Source organism: Rana temporaria, chromosome 9, assembly GCF_905171775.1.
Source record: "Rana temporaria chromosome 9, aRanTem1.1, whole genome shotgun sequence".
NCBI lineage: Eukaryota > Metazoa > Chordata > Amphibia > Anura > Ranidae > Rana > Rana temporaria.
In genome coordinates, this window is record NC_053497.1 from 40,910,510 (window position 1) to 40,926,875 (window position 16,366).

General features: G+C 46.8%; 1 protein-coding gene across 1 annotated transcript in view; it reads right to left on the reverse strand.

The window, feature by feature from the left end:
- Positions 1-239: 239 nt before the first annotated feature.
- Positions 240-16,366, reverse strand: part of EXOSC5 (exosome component 5) — a 38,551-nt gene continuing 22,424 nt past the window's right edge. Inside the window, exons 4-6 of the mRNA XM_040323263.1 lie at positions 10,674-10,814; positions 8,468-8,557; positions 240-665 (exon numbers count right to left, since the gene is read on the reverse strand). Coding sequence (XP_040179197.1) covers positions 573-665; positions 8,468-8,557; positions 10,674-10,814 — 324 coding nt within the window. The 3' untranslated portion in view covers positions 240-572. The remainder of the gene's footprint in view (positions 666-8,467; positions 8,558-10,673; positions 10,815-16,366) is intronic.

Here is a 16,366-nt window from a genome sequence, read left to right on the forward strand (position 1 = left end):
CTCTAAAACAGAAAGTACAGCTTTGATTTTAAAAATACTACCCGATTCCCCTAGACAAAATGAGCCTCAATCTAATGTTAAAAATTAACATTTGTGGGTGAACCTCCACTTTAATGAGCTGTTCTGGATAAGCTCGAGTTGAGATTTAGGGTGAACCTAAGACAGAGTTTTTGGGAACCATATTTTTCTTTTATTCATGACTCTTATAATTTTACAAAAAAAAAAAAACACCATTCATATGCATTGTGCGATTATTTTGGTCGGTCCACTTTAATTCTGAACTTGACTTTTAAACCAAAGACATACAAAACCCCAGATTATGTCAATTCTAATGTAACCGATGTTCTCCTTTAAGTGCTTCATCACATTAACAGATAAAGTGGGCTGTACGTGGGCAGATGATTTGTAAGCCATGGACAGAAGCATATTACAAAAAAAAAAAAAACACTTAGCAAGTATAAAAAAAAATAAAGGGCCAGGGGAATTCTTTCTAGCATAAGGAAATAAAGGCTAATTCAGATATGTGTACAAAGATTCCTTCCAGGAAAATGCAACTGAAGAGCTCTCCTTGGTCACGATTTGGAATATCTCCTCTTCACAGAGTCCCTGTAGAACTGGAAGATTTTTTGGGCAGAGATCTGGGTAGCGGCAATACACTGCTGGAGCTGTAAGGAGAGAGGAAAGCCAGCTATCTGTATTACACATGAAGAAGAAGACACATTATTAAACCCCCAGGCTCCCCGCACCCACCGCCACCCCCTCCCCTGTATCTACCAGCTCACTTTATGAACTGCCAGAGGGAGCTGCAGCTATTTGTTCAATTTTAATGATTCTCTTAACATCATTTTATTAAATTGTCTCTCACTCTCTCTGCCTGGGGGGGGCGAGTTCTAACACAGGAGAGTGAGAATCTGTACACATGGAGCAGAGACAAGTGGGAAAGACGAATACCATCAGTTCCTCCCACTGCTGGGTGATGAGGAAAAAAGGTATGAGGCCAGTTAGATCAACCCACTGCAGGGTGACACCGACAGTAGGTAGTTATGAGACGTGGAGTCTGTCCCTCCCACTGCAGGGTGACACCAACAGTAGGCAGTTATGAGACGTGGAGTCTGTCCCTCCCACTGCAGGGTGACACCAACAGTAGGTAGTTATGAGACGTGGAGTCTGTCCCTCCCACTGCAGGGTGACACCAACAGTAGGTAGTTATGAGATGTGGAGTCTGTCCCTCCCACTGCAGGGTGACACCAACAGTAGGTAGTTATGAGATGTGGAGTCTGTCCCTCCCACTGCAGGGTGACACCAACAGTAGGTAGTTATGAGACGTGGAGTCTGTCCCTCCCACTGCAGGGTGACACCAACAGTAGGTAGTTATGAGATGTGTAGTCTGTCCCTCCCACTGCAGGGTGACTGACAAAAGGGAGCTATGAGACGTGGAGTCTGTCCCTCCCACTGCAGGGTGACACCAACAGTAGGTAGTTATGAGATGTGGAGTCTGTCCCTCCCACTGCAGGGTGACACCAACAGTAGGTAGTTATGAGACGTGGAGTCTGTCCCTCCCACTGCAGGGTGACACCAACAGTAGGTAGTTATGAGATGTGTAGTCTGTCCCTCCCACTGCAGGGTGACTGACAAAAGGGAGCTATGAGACGTGGAGTCTGTCCCTCCCACTGCAGGGTGACACCAACAGTAGGTAGTTATGAGATGTGGAGTCTGTCCCTCCCACTGCAGGGTGACACCAACAGTAGGTAGTTATGAGACGTGGAGTCTGTCCCTCCCACTGCAGGGTGACACCAACAGTAGGTAGTTATGAGATGTGGAGTCTGTCCCTCCCACTGCAGGGTGACACCAACAGTAGGTAGTTATGAGATGTGGAGTCTGTCCCTCCCACTGCAGGGTGACACCAACAGTAGGTAGTTATGAGACGTGGAGTCTGTCCCTCCCACTGCAGGGTGACACCAACAGTAGGTAGTTATGAGATGTGTAGTCTGTCCCTCCCACTGCAGGGTGACTGACAAAAGGGAGCTATGAGACGTGGAGTCTGTCCCTCCCACTGCAGGGTGACACCAACAGTAGGTAGTTATGAGATGTGGAGTCTGTCCCTCCCACTGCAGGGTGACACCAACAGTAGGTAGTTATGAGACGTGGAGTCTGTCCCTCCCACTGCAGGGTGACACCAACAGTAGGTAGTTATGAGATGTGTAGTCTGTCCCTCCCACTGCAGGGTGACTGACAAAAGGGAGCTATGAGACGTGGAGTCTGTCCCTCCCACTGCAGGGTGACACCAACAGTAGGTAGTTATGAGATGTGGAGTCTGTCCCTCCCACTGCAGGGTGACACCAACAGTAGGTAGTTATGAGACGTGGAGTCTGTCCCTCCCACTGCAGGGTGACACCAACAGTAGGTAGTTATGAGATGTGTAGTCTGTCCCTCCCACTGCAGGGTGACTGACAAAAGGGAGCTATGAGACGTGGAGTCTGTCCCTCCCACTGCAGGGTGACACCAACAGTAGGTAGTTATGAGATGTGGAGTCTGTCCCTCCCACTGCAGGGTGACACCAACAGTAGGTAGTTATGAGACGTGGAGTCTGTCCCTCCCACTGCAGGGTGACACCAACAGTAGGTAGTTATGAGATGTGGAGTCTGTCCCTCCCACTGCAGGGTGACACCAACAGTAGGTAGTTATGAGACGTGGAGTCTGTCCCTCCCACTGCAGGGTGACACCAACAGTAGGTAGTTATGAGATGTGGAGTCTGTCCCTCCCACTGCAGGGTGACACCAACAGTAGGTAGTTATGAGATGTGGAGTCTGTCCCTCCCACTGCAGGGTGACACCAACAGTAGGTAGTTATGAGACGTGGAGTCTGTCCCTCCCACTGCAGGGTGACACCAACAGTAGGTAGTTATGAGATGTGTAGTCTGTCCCTCCCACTGCAGGGTGACTGACAAAAGGGAGCTATGAGACGTGGAGTCTGTCCCTCCCACTGCAGGGTGACACCAACAGTAGGTAGTTATGAGATGTGGAGTCTGTCCCTCCCACTGCAGGGTGACACCAACAGTAGGTAGTTATGAGAAGTGGAGTCTGTCCCTCCCACTGCAGGGTGACACCAACAGTAGGTAGTTATGAGATGTGTAGTCTGTCCCTCCCACTGCAGGGTGACTGACAAAAGGGAGCTATGAGACGTGGAGTCTGTCCCTCCCACTGCAGGGTGACACCAACAGAAGAGGGCTATGAGAAGTGGAGCTCGGTACCCCCACTGCAGGATGACACTGCCAGAAGGGAGCTATGGGACGTGGAGTCTGTCCCTCCCACTGCAGGGTGACTGACAAAAGGGAGCTATGAGACGTGGAGTCTGCCCTCCCACTGCAGAGTGAAACCAACAAAAGGCAACTATGGGATATGAAGTCTGTTCCCCCACTGCAGGGTGACACCGACAGAAGGGGGCTATGGGACATGGAGTCTGTACCCCCAGAAGGGGGCTATGGGATATGGAGTCTGTACCCCCAGAAGGGGGCTATGGGACATGGAGTCTGTACCCCCAGAAGGGGGCTATGGAGTCTGTACCCCCAGAAGGGGGCTATGGGACATGGAGTCTGTACCCCCTGTGTAGAGTGACACCACCAGAAGGGGGCTATGGGATATGGAGTCTGTACCCCCAGAAGGGGGCTATGGGATATGGAGTCTGTACCCCCAGAAGGGGGCTATGGGACATGGAGTCTGTACCCCCTGTGTAGAGTGACACCACCAGAAGGGGGCTATGGGATATGGAGTCTGTACCCCCAGAAGGGGGCTATGGGACATGGAGTCTGTACCCCCAGTGTAGAGTGACACCATCAGAAGGGGGCTATGGGATATGGAGTCTGTACCCCCAGAAGGGGGCTATGGGATATGAAGTCTGTACCCCCAGAAGGGGGCTATGGGATATGGAGTCTGTACCCCCAGAAGGGGGCTATGGGACATGGAGTCTGTACCCCCAGTGTAGAGTGACACCACCACAAGGGGGCTATGGGATATGGAGTCTGTATCCCCAGAAGGGGGCTATGGGACATGGAGTCTGTACCCCCAGTGTAGAGTGACACCACCAGAAGGGGGCTATGGGACATGGAGTCTGTACCCCCCCCCCCCCCTTGCAGGGTGACACCGACACAAGGGGACTGAGATGTGGAGTCTGTCCCTCCCGCTGCAGGGTGACACCAACACAAAGGGGCGATGGGACACGGAGTCTGTCTCTCCTACTGCAGGGTGACACCGCCAGAAGCCAGCAGCATCTGTCCTCCCAGTGCAGGGTGACATATCCATGATATATGGAGTCTATCCCTTTCATTGCAGGGTGGTGAAGAGTAACACTATCCTGACCATTACAGGGTGACAGACAGAGAAGCTATGAGACATGGTGTCTCTCTCTCCAATCCCTACTGGAGGGTGGCAAAGAAGGGAATTATGAGATATGGACTCCATCCCTCCCATTGCAGGGTGAGACAAACGCAAAGACATGGAGTCTTTGTCTCCTACTGCCAGGTGACACAGACAGAAAGGCTATAAAGCATGCCATGGTGCCTACACCTCCCCCCTTCATTTGCGGGTGACACAGGGTATGAATCCTATCCTTGCCACTGCAGGGTGACCCAGAAAGAAGCTTTAAGACATGGAGTCTGCCTTTCCCTCCGCAGGGTAATACAGAAGGTAGCTGTGACATTGTAGTCTGTCATTGCTACTGCAGGGTGTCACAGGCCAGAGTAAGCATTCTTCTTGAAGCAAGGTGACAGCAGGGAGCCGGGAGACAGACTCTATGCCATCTGCTCAGGGTCACAATGACAGACGTGAGCTATTGCAGGCAATGATGGCTACCTTGGCGCCGAATACAGAGGTTTATGGTCCATGTAATCAGAATTCAGCGGGGAAAATCTATAAGATGTGAGATAAAGCAAGAAAGACTCCAGCAGAGAGAGATTTGTGCAGAGATTACATAGGACAGAAAGAGACATTGTGAATGCTATGAATTTTTGGGCACCCCACAGGGACTAGAATAGGTAAAAACATGGCCGGTGCATTATCGCCGAATTCATCAACAGCTGGATGTCAGATATTTGGCAGAGATTTTTCCAAGATGTAGAGGTGTAGGGGCAGCAGTGTGAGGAATCAGAGGAGCAGGAGAGACGGACCGCAGTATAAGACAGAGGTCTAAGGGCCACAAAGTGCTGTCAGCAACAGTAGAGGAACTTGGTAGTCTTCGGGTCCATTCACACCTGAAACTGCACATAATTGCACATTTTTTGATTGCATATTTACATGCATTTGAAGTGCGCTTTGCATGCGTTTGCAGTTCATTTTTCAATGCGTTTTTGGGCTGGGCTTAAAGAGGCATGGTGCAGTGCATTTGAAGCACGTTTGTAGCGCATTACCTGCAGCAGGCTCTACTTTTTTTTCTTTTAACTGCGCTAAACTGCACTGCAATGATGTGAACTATGCCCATAGGATTACCTTGATTTTGGACTGTCTATGCCATGGGTCTTCAAACTACGGCCCTCCAGTTGTTCAGGAACTACAATTCCCATCATGCCTAGTCATGTCTGTGAATGTCAGTGTGTTACAATGCCTCATGGTATGTGTAGTTCTGCAACAGCTGGAGGGTCTTAGTTTGAGGATCCCTGGTCTATGCCATAGGTGTCAAACACAAGGCTGGCGGGCCGAATCCGGCCCTCCAGGCAATTTCATGTGGCACTCGCACCTCCAGCCCTCCTCTAGACCCTTACTTTCTGCTTTTAAGCAATGCATCCAGCTTCTTCCCAGCAGCAGCATAAGGAAAGGGGGGTGCACTGGGATGTAAGGGAGAGTGGGGGACTCAACTTCTGATGGTGGGGGGGCTCTTGACATCTAATGTAAGGGGAGGGGATGCGCTGGACATCTAATCTTACAAATACAACCGGCACTTTTGAGAGAAATCATAATGCTGATGTAGCCCACGATGAAATGGAGTTTGACACCCCTGCTCTATGCAGTTGGAGTGCAGTTCAAAATGCACCCAACTGCATTCAGTGTGAAAGGGTCTTAAAGCAGCCCATAGAGTATATGATTTTATTTCCTTCCAAAATGGCTCGATTCCCCATCAACAATGTCAGTGTCGATGGGGGAATTACTCCCCCAGAGCTACTGTCTTCTGCCAGCAGGAAGGCTTTCTGGCTGGCAGAACACAATGACTACTGCAGGCTATACCTGCGGACAGTAATTGCATCTAAAAAAAAATAAAAATCAACAGGCTGGTTGTATGCAAGTCAGTCGATGAATCGACTCGGGTACAACTAGATCCCTGCTGAACCGGCCAAGATTCAATCCACCCCAAGAACTACAAGTTCAGTTCAAGCACAGCCTGATAGGCTACAAGGGAGGCTTGTGATCACCTGGGTTTGTGGTTACCAGTTTGGGTACATGTGCAGAGACAGAGCTGTGTGATGTCAGTATGGTAGTTATATACAGTGGAACCTTGGATTGCGAGTAACGCCGTTAACGACCGTTTCGCAATACGAGTACTGTATTTTTAAAAATCCTAACTCTGTTTGCGAGTGTTGTCTTGCAAAACGAGCAGGATTCAGGCCAAAGCGGCGTGCAGTACCGTGTTTGGCCTGAGATGTAAAGGGGGGGGCGCCGGAGCCAAACGGCGCAGATTCCAGCCGTTCGGAAAGACACGGAAATACTCAGTTCCCGAGCCTTTCCAAGGTCAGCCGAGCTGTCCTCAGGCCTTACCGTCTGTTTCCGAGGATCTCCTGCGCCCCCCCACACCTCTGGCCGCATGCGGTATTGCATGTCATTGACGTCAATGCAAAACAAATTATTTTAATTTCCATTGACTTCTATGGGGAAACTCGCTTTGATATGCGAGTACTTTGGATTACAAGCATTCTCAGGGAATGGATTATACTCGTAATCCAAGGGTCCACTGTAAAGGTAAATGGTATTCTGTGGGTGTTGTATTAATGCTGCAAATTAGTAGGACAAATGGATGTAAAAATGTATGCATGGTCAGTACAGGAACAGCACCTAAAAGCCAATGTGTTTGCTTACTATGGACACCTCCCCACAGATTCGAGCACTCCACCCTCATATACCAATGCCTAGAGATACCCAAGCCACTGCACTGACCACCCCTAAAATGCACATGTGAGGAAGTGAGGGTCGTGGTTCTAGGTTGACCAGACAATCGTACCATTGGTATGAAGCTTAGGACACAGCACCTGCTAGACCTTAGTGCAGTCCTCCTTCACTTACCTCATCCTTCCATTTTGCTTTTAAATGTCCTTATTTCTTCTGAGAGATCCTCACTTCCTGTTCTTCGGTCTGTAACTCCACACAGTAATGCAAGGCTTTCTCCCTGGTGTGGAGTGTCGTGCTCGCCCCCTCCCTTGGACTACAGGAGAGTCAGGATGCCCACCAACACACAGCTCCTTTCTCTATCTGCAACATAGAGAGCGCCCTGACTCTCCCGTAGTCCAAGGGAGGGGGCGAGCACGACACTCCACACCAGGGAGAAAGTGTTGCATTACAGCATTTCTGCTTGCACGTGATTGGAGGACTGAAGTCGGCAGAGCTTCTGCTCTTTTACTAAGCTCTGCTGGAGCAACTGCAGAGTCCATTTGCCTTTAGAAAATGAACCCCACAGTGTTCTCATACTCTACATTGCAAAGATGTTTCCATTTTTGCTTTCATATGCAGCTTCTACAAGTGTTCCATTTCATACAGCTCACCATTGACTGACCCAAGAAGTGTCTGCAGCACATTGCATTCTCCGAACCACTCAGCAGACCAGTTCTGGGGTCATCTGGAGACTCTGCATTGCTGCGCAGACTGAGAGACTGCCAGAGATCTCATAACTCTTTAGAGGCCACTCAGTACTGTCCAAAAATACAAAGGATAGCATAATGCAGCACCATGACCATCCAAGCATTGCAATACAATCCATCCATCTGCATAATACAGAGGAGCCATCCACACTCAGGAGCCAAACACTGCAGATCGGTCACTTTACAGAGCCTGGCATGCTAGGATTATTTGTGCAGATCATAACCCAGCCGGAGATATTAATACTATGGTAAGATGCCTGAGCATTAGAAGGAAAGCGGCCTCATCAGTTTAATAAGGAAAGCTGTGTTGGTGTAATAAAAGGAAAAAAAGGAGGTTCAGCACTCCCAGAAGTTTTCTGTATTAGGAAGAAGTCTGTGTCTTGAGATCAGTGCATTATAGTACTGTGCGTTTTCTACAACATAAAGGTACTAAGAGGAGGGCAAAGGGTCTGCGTCCTCATATCTGTATTATAGAGGGGTCATTATGTGCCGATGTCTGTGTATTAGGAGTATTGCAATGCCTGTGTATTAGAAGGAATGGAGAGCTCTGCATTATGTCTACATTAGGAGGAAGCTTGAACTGCCCTTGTAATAAAAAAAAAAAAGAACTATATACAAATCTTATAACCTTACCTCTGCAGGTGAATACATGCCTCGGGAGGAAACCATTAACACCTTATTCTCTGTACTCTCTATTGCAAGGGTTAACACTGCACGGCTCTCCTGGAAATAAAACATGACATTCAAGATTACAGGCTCAGGTTTTTTTTTCCACTGAATATGGTTTTCACTCTACAGAAAGTTAAAGGCCAACACAAAAACGAGGCTGAGTGGGTGGGTCCCGGCTCTAGGAACAGCCCAACTGGGTGGCCAAGAAAAGGCTGGGTGGTGTGGGCTTCAAAAAAAGGCCAGGATTTGGTGACCCCTGGCAAATCATCATTCGACCCCCAGGTTGAGAACCACTGCCCTAGACCTAAACAAGCAATTAAACTTTTCAGTACAGGTGTAGCCCCCACAACAAGGATAACTTTATAGTTGCCTAGAGTTTGGCTTTAAATTTGGGGTGCTGAAAAAATTCATCTGACAAAGTCTTACTTTTCTGGCTTCTTGCAAACCCGACTATAATAATCTATAAAATCAGAGCTAGAGTTCCCGTTTCCTGCTGATTGCCTAGCTCTATCTCAGATTGTGTGGATGGTAGAAATCAAGCAATTTTCTTTCCTTTAACCTGTGGTTGCATAATGTATGGCCGGCCTCAAATCGTAAGTAAACCCCCCTATCGGTTTCAGCCAAGGAAGCTGCCATCTTGGCCTCTGTTTAATCTACAACTGCCATGCTGCTGCACATGTGATCAGTTAGGACACCAGTCATTGGATGGTTTGACAGTTTGGTTAAGAACAACCAATTGGAGTGTTACATTTCCGGCATGGTTTATAGATGGGTTTACTTCCGCTTTAAGATGGATACATCATCAGCACATTCAATTACTTGACAAATGCTGTTTAAAAAGTACTTAAAAAAATGTCTGCTTTTAACTTCTTCAGACCCGCGCTATAGTCGAATGACGGCTACAGCGCGGACCTGAAAATCCAACTGGACGTCAATTGACGTCCGCCCCTTTGGGCATTCCCCGCGCGCGCTCCAGAGCGCGCAGCGGGGAAATTCTGTGTTGGCCGTGTCCCTTGGACACAGCCAATTACAGTTCGCCGCGAACAGCCAATCAGAGTGGCCATTTGCGATGCGATCTGTGCGGCCAATGAGAGATGATCTCATATGTAAACATATGAGATCATCTCTCATTGCCATTTTACACAGAGACAGCGTCCTGTCTCTGGAGAGGAGACCGATCTGTGCCCCTTGTACATAGGGACATAGATCGGTCACCCCCCCCTCCACCTACAGTTAGAACACTATACAGGGAACATATTTAACCCCTCCCTCACCCCCTAGTGTTAACCCCTTCAATGCCAGTCACATTTATACTGTAATTAGTGCATATTTATAGCACTGATCGCAGTATAAATGTGAATGGCGCCAAAAATATGTCAAAAGTGTCCGATGTGTCCGCCATAACGTCGCAGTCCCAATAAAAATCGCAGATCGCCGCCATTTCTAGTAAAAAAAATAAAAAAAATAAAAAAATAATAATTCTGTCCCCTATTTTGTAGGCGCTATAACTTTTGCGCTTATTGCGATTTTTTTTTTTTTTTACCAAAAATATGTAGAAGAATACGTATCGGCCTAAACTGAGAAAAAAAAATGTGTGTTTTTTTTTTTAAATCGGGATATTTATTATAGCAACAAGTACAAAATATTGTATTTTTTTTCAAAATTGTCGCTCTTTTTTGTTTATAGCACAACAAATAAAAACCACACAGGCGATCAAATACCACCAAAAGAAAGCTCCATTTGTGGGGAAAAAGGGATGTCAATTTTGTTTGGGAGCCACGTCGCACGACCGCGCAATTGTTAGTTAAAGCGACGCAGTGCCGAAAGCTGAAATTTCACCTGGGCAGGAGGGGGGTATATGTGCCTAGTAAGCAAGTGGTTAAAATTCGATTTTGGAATCAATGAAATTTCCGAAAATTACATTCACTGTTCAAAAATTTTTCAACCTGTTCCTTCAAATTTTTTCTTCACTATGGTGGAAAACGAATGTTAATTTGGCCCCACTATTAGAAAAGCGAATGAACGTTCTGAAAACAAATACAAAATTCTACCAACGCATGGCTTAGCTTTACACAGATCGCAGTGGTCCTGTCTGCAGCAGGGGATCAATATTAATGAAAACCATATTACAGAATAATTAAATGTTTACCAAAATGGTTTATTGACTGACCTTTTGCTGTTTAGAATTGGGGTCGAGGATTAACTGATCATCGGCATCCAGTGCACATGTGACACCACAGAAAAGGGCGCGCATAGGGATCCCTGCATCCATCAAGCCCATGCAGGCCGCATTAAGACAGCAGGCAAGTAACTGAGAAGAGTTAAGGTTTGTAAATCAAATGGCACAAACTGATGAATGTGAGGAAAAGAAAAAGTCTATAAGCCAGAGCGTAGAACAGTGCATTACAATACATTTTAGAGCCAATTTTTTTTTTACTGCCTACGGCATGGAGGTCCTTTCAATGATCTCTATAGCCTTCATAGAAGTCTATGACAAAGCTCGCTAGAAGCACCACCAGCATTTTTTTTTTCAGCTTTAGCTTCGTTTTGTTTTGGAGGCATGAGATATCCCAAGATGTACTGGGAAACCAACAAGCAATCCGGAAAGATATCATAAGCAGTCACTTCTGGTTCATGTGTATATTTTCTGGGGGGAGTGTCTGGTGCAGACATCACATCTGGTGCGCAGCGAGGAGCATTAGGAAGGTGAGCGGGGGCTGGACCAGAGTGGAGCAACTAGCAGATACGCAGTGTGCAACATGGGAACGCTATAGCGGAGGGTGAGCGGTGACAGGAGAGAGAGGACTGAGCAGCAGTGGATCAGCAAAGCTGGGGGCACAGAGCAGCTAGAAACTAGAAATGTGCGTAGCGTGGAAGCAATATAGTGGGAGGTGAGCGAGGACCAGAGAGAGGAGGATCAGCAACCAGACGATCAGCAGAGCTGGGGGTTACTACTAAGGATGAGCTCTGGCTTGTTCGCACGCCCCATGTGCAGAGCCCTGCCAAGAAGTCGGCGCTGCGCTAATCACAGGCAGTGAGACATTTCCCGATCTCTGCAGCCCCGCATCGGGACAATGTCTCACTGCCTGTCATTAGCGCAGTGCCCACTTCCTGGTGTGCTCTGCACGTGGGCTGTGCAAACACACCGGAGCTCATCCTTAGTTACTACTGGGTGGGGGATCAGCAGAGTTGGAGGTTAATTCATTATAGCATCACTGAAGCATCACCAAAGCAAACACATCAAAAAAGCATGTCGAAGCAGTAGGTGCTTTAATGTGCATTGAAGTCAAAGCAAGTGTAAATGAGCCCCATATTTGGTGTCCATAGGAGGAAAAGTGCCCCATCTTTGGTGTTGGTAGAAGGAATAGTGTCCCATATTTGGTGTCAGTAGGAGGAATAGTGTCCCATATTTGGTGTCAGTAGGAGGAATAGTGCCCCATTGTTGGTTTCAGTAGGAGGAATAGTGCCTCATCAGTAAAAGGAATAATACCCCATCTTTGGAGTCACTAAGCAGGAATGGTTTCAGTGGAAGGAAACTGCCTCATTGTTGGTGCCAGTGGAAGGAATAGTGCACCATCGTAGGTATCAGTGGAAGGAATAGTGCCTCATATTGCCCCACCACTGGTGTCAGCGGGAAGGAACAGTGCCCCACCCTTGATATCGGTGTAAGGAATAGTGCCCCATCTTTGGAGTCACTAGGAGGAATGGTGTCAGCAGGAAGGAACCGTGCCCCACCCTTGGTGTCAGCAGGAAGGAGCCGTGCCCCAATATTTGGTATCAGGAGGTGGGAAAGTGCCCCATCTTTGGAGTCACCAAGAGGAATGGTGTCAGTGGACAGAATAGTGCCTCATTGTTGGTATCAGCAAGAAGAATAAATGCCCCACCGCTGGTGTTAAAGGGAGGAATAGTGCCCTACCACTGGTGTCAGTGGGAAGAACAGTGCCCTACCCTTGGATATCAGTGGAAGAAACAGTGCCCCACCCATTGGTGTCAGTAGGGGGAATAGTGCCCCATCTTTGGTGTCAGTGAGAGGAATAGTGTTCCTCTATTTATATTAGGAGGAGGAATTATGCCCTATTGTTGGTGTCAGTGGCAGGAATAGTGTCCCATTGTTGGTGTCAGTGGGAGGAATCTCAAGTGTCTCAAGGTAAGCAGTTTGGAGACAACTGATCTATACATAAGATACAACTGTCAACTGCAAAGTTTGTGTGTCAACAAAGGGCATGCAGGTAATGGGAATGGAGTTGAACTCCTCTCCTCCAGCTGAAGTCTTACTTCTCCATGCTGCAATCTCCCAACTGCAAAAAGTAAATTGCCAGCAGGGAAATTGACACTCCAATGTAGAAAATGCACCACTGTAGTAGTCCGTGTGTGATGAAGCAGAAAAAAAAACGAGTTTTATCTTTTGTAGTGGAGGAAGCGTATCTGCCTATTGGCCACATATATTGCCTCATCTGTGATAAGCACTTGCAATGTTCCTGTGTACACATTTTTATGCATGTAAATGAGTAAACATGAGAGACGCTGAAACTTGTTGCACTGCTCGTACTATTGCTTCCATTAGATGCCAATAATAAAATGCTAAGAGCGGCAATAAACATTGTTTTCCGGCTATCAGCAAACAATGCTTCCAGCATAGGGGACAATAATGAGAGCTGTGGGTTTGTTATTACAGTTGGAGTGTAATAGTTTGCATGAAAAGAAGATCTGAGTGAGCCGGGCTCAATCCTCCACTCTCAGCACCGGCTGAAGGATGGTCAGATATTTGCCCGCTGTCTTTCTTAGCCATTGTATCGGACATTGCCTACAACTTACAGCAATACTGTATTCTCATTATCAACATAGCAAAAACCGATATGTGTCGATTCAGCACTCCGGGAGGAAGCGTGAATGCCAGAGGCCCCGAGGCCAGTAAGAACGATGGGGATGGCAGACTAATTAGAAAATAACATTTCTGACAAGTCTCTCCCCAGTCCTATTTTAAGCGTGTTTATTACTGAACAGACGTCTTCCATTCAAGAGTTTATGACATCCTAATTTATCGCTCTACCTGTATGGTGTTAATTGACTTGCTAATTTGTGACAAACTGCAGGGAAAACGATCCTATCTGTGTCTTATGAGCACAAGTCCTGGTTTCTAAAGTTTTCTATTTCACGAGACTAAGCTATCGCACAAAGATCTGTCAAATCCGGGATACTAGAACCAGCGCTGGCAAAGAACCATTAAACCAGCTCTGACATAAAAGATGAGTTCACCTTTTGGGAAAAAATAATAGATACACATATTTTTGCAGAAAAAAAAAAAAAACAATGTGCGTTTATTATTTTTTATTCCGGAGCCTGGAAAGCATTGCACCCACGATCTTTGGATCAGCGGTGCAATGGCAGACTCCTGCAGCTTTCAGCCTATACCATGGGCTGCAGGGCTTGTGAATGTACTACAAGGCCGCTCTTTGGTGACCTCACAGTCCATTCAAAACTACAAGCAGTCAGCTGCAAAGACTGATGGTTGTTGTAGTTCATGCATTCACAGGGAAGCGTGAATGAAATACGCGACCATGTGGGAAGAGCCCCATACGGCCACGTAATTTTCAAATAGTGACAGAGGGTATGGAGAGAAGATGTCCGGTTCACTGTCATGTTGGAGGAGAGGCTGCAGCCGCTGGAACATGTTCCACCATAAATATGGGTGGAAAATGTAATATGTTCCAAAAGGCGAACTTATGCTTATGTTGTGGTTTGCAAGTGGCTGGCTTTCTCAAATCAGGGGTGATGTCCCCATTCTCCCACCGATTCTTTATCGGGCTTTCCTTTTCCACCTGCGCACCAAAGAAACGATCCGACCAGCTGGTCACAGAGGCGATAAAAGACTAGATAGTCTTTGATTGCCTCTATGGCCTTGGAGGACCAGAGCGACATCATGACGTCACTTTTGTTCCAGGGTGGAAGTGAACAATTGTATTTATTTAAAGCATCTTGATCTTTTGGTATTAAAAAGGTGAGATTTGGGGTCTTTCTGACCAAGGTCACTTCATAAAGAGGACCTGCCATCCTTATTTCTATTACAAGGGATGTTTAAAAAAAAAAAAAAAATACCCTTCACTTTTACTGTAAACACCCCCATCCCTCCATGCTCATGCGAAGAAGCGAACGCATACATAGGTTACGCATTAATACGTAAACTGAGTTTGCACCACACACGTGAGGTATTGCCGCGAACGTTAGCGTGAGAGCATCAATTCTAGCACCGGACCTCCGCTGTAACTCTAAACTGGTAACCTGTAAAACGTCACCTTTGGAGATTTTTAAGTACTGTAGTTTAGCACCATTTCATGAGTGTGCGCAATTTTAGAGCACGACATGTAAGGTATCCATTTACTCGGCTTAACATCTTTCATATTTTACAAAAAATTGGGGGTATACATTGTTTTTTTTTTTATTATTATTATTCATTAAAGTGTATTTTTTTCCCAAAAAATTGCATTTGAAAAACATCTGCAGAAATACTACGTGACAAAAAAAAAAAAAAGGTAAAGCCATTTTATTTCCAAGGGTGTCTGTTAAAAAAATTAAATAAAAAAATGTATATCTCTATATATCTATCGATAGATAGATAGATAGATATATATAAATAAAATGTTTGGGGGGTTATAAGTAATTTTCTAGCAAAAAATATGGATATAAACTTGTAAACAAAAAGTACCAGAAAAGGCTTGATCTCCAGTTGGTTAAAGCAGTCCTACTAATGTATGGCTAACTTTCCACTATTTGTTGCACCTCTGGCTGCAGGCACTCTCCTCCGCTGTCTGATGCTTTCAGGTGGGTGGCCCCTCAGCGTCCTTGTGTACAATGCAGGAATCCTGGCCCTGCATTGTACAGGTAGACGTCAGAGATATGCCACTGGCTGCGCAGCCAATGGGAGAGGATTCAGTAAAATCGGTTGGACGAGGAGAAGAAAGCCTGTGGGAGTGAGAAATAATGTGATTATATCACCTTATTTATCAACCACTAGGCAAAAAAAAAAAACTAACCCCTGCAGTGGGGCACGGGACCCACTACAAGGGTAATTCCCCCCCCCCCCCCCCCCCCCCAGAGTTCAGCTTTAAGATTCTCCACTTGGCAGCCTTTTTCTACAAGTTTGCGAGTTTCAAGGATAATGTACCATGATTACATACTTCCCTTCTTACCTTTGATTGCTCTACACCACTGAAGTAATTACACTTATTTGCTCCATTATACAGTCTCATACACACACTAAACACAGTTATAGTACAAAGCGCTGGGATATTTCTAGAACACCTTTGACTTCAGAAAGAGGGAGGATTGGAACATCTCCTGAGCTATACTCCAATAACCTCTTATGACAGTCAGACCGCATTTCACAAATGCCAATACCAGGGTGGCAATATCATACAGTACATAATGATATATACTATGTGCAATACAGGTTCATATTATTAAAGGAGAAGTCTTTTGGCCATACTTTCCCCCTGTGGGTCACACTTCGTTCTGTGCTCCTGTGACCCAGGTTCATCACACAGCCACTCCAGGCTCTAAAACAGTGGTTCTCAACCTGGGGGTCGAATGACGATTTGCCAGGGGTCCCCAAATCCTGGGCTGTTTCTGAATCCCGCATCACTCCCCCAGCCTTTTCGTGGTCAACCAGCAGGGCTGTCCCTGGAGCCTGTGGCTGCCCAGCTGGGCTGTTTCTAAAGCCCCCGGCTGCCCACTCAGCCACTTCACAGCCGACCATTCAGTTCACAGCATCGGTGGAGGGGCAGAGACTAGAGATCAGCTGACTGGTGAGGAATGTGAAGTGGGAGGGGTTGGAAGAGACCCTATCTCCCGATTTTGGCATAGGTG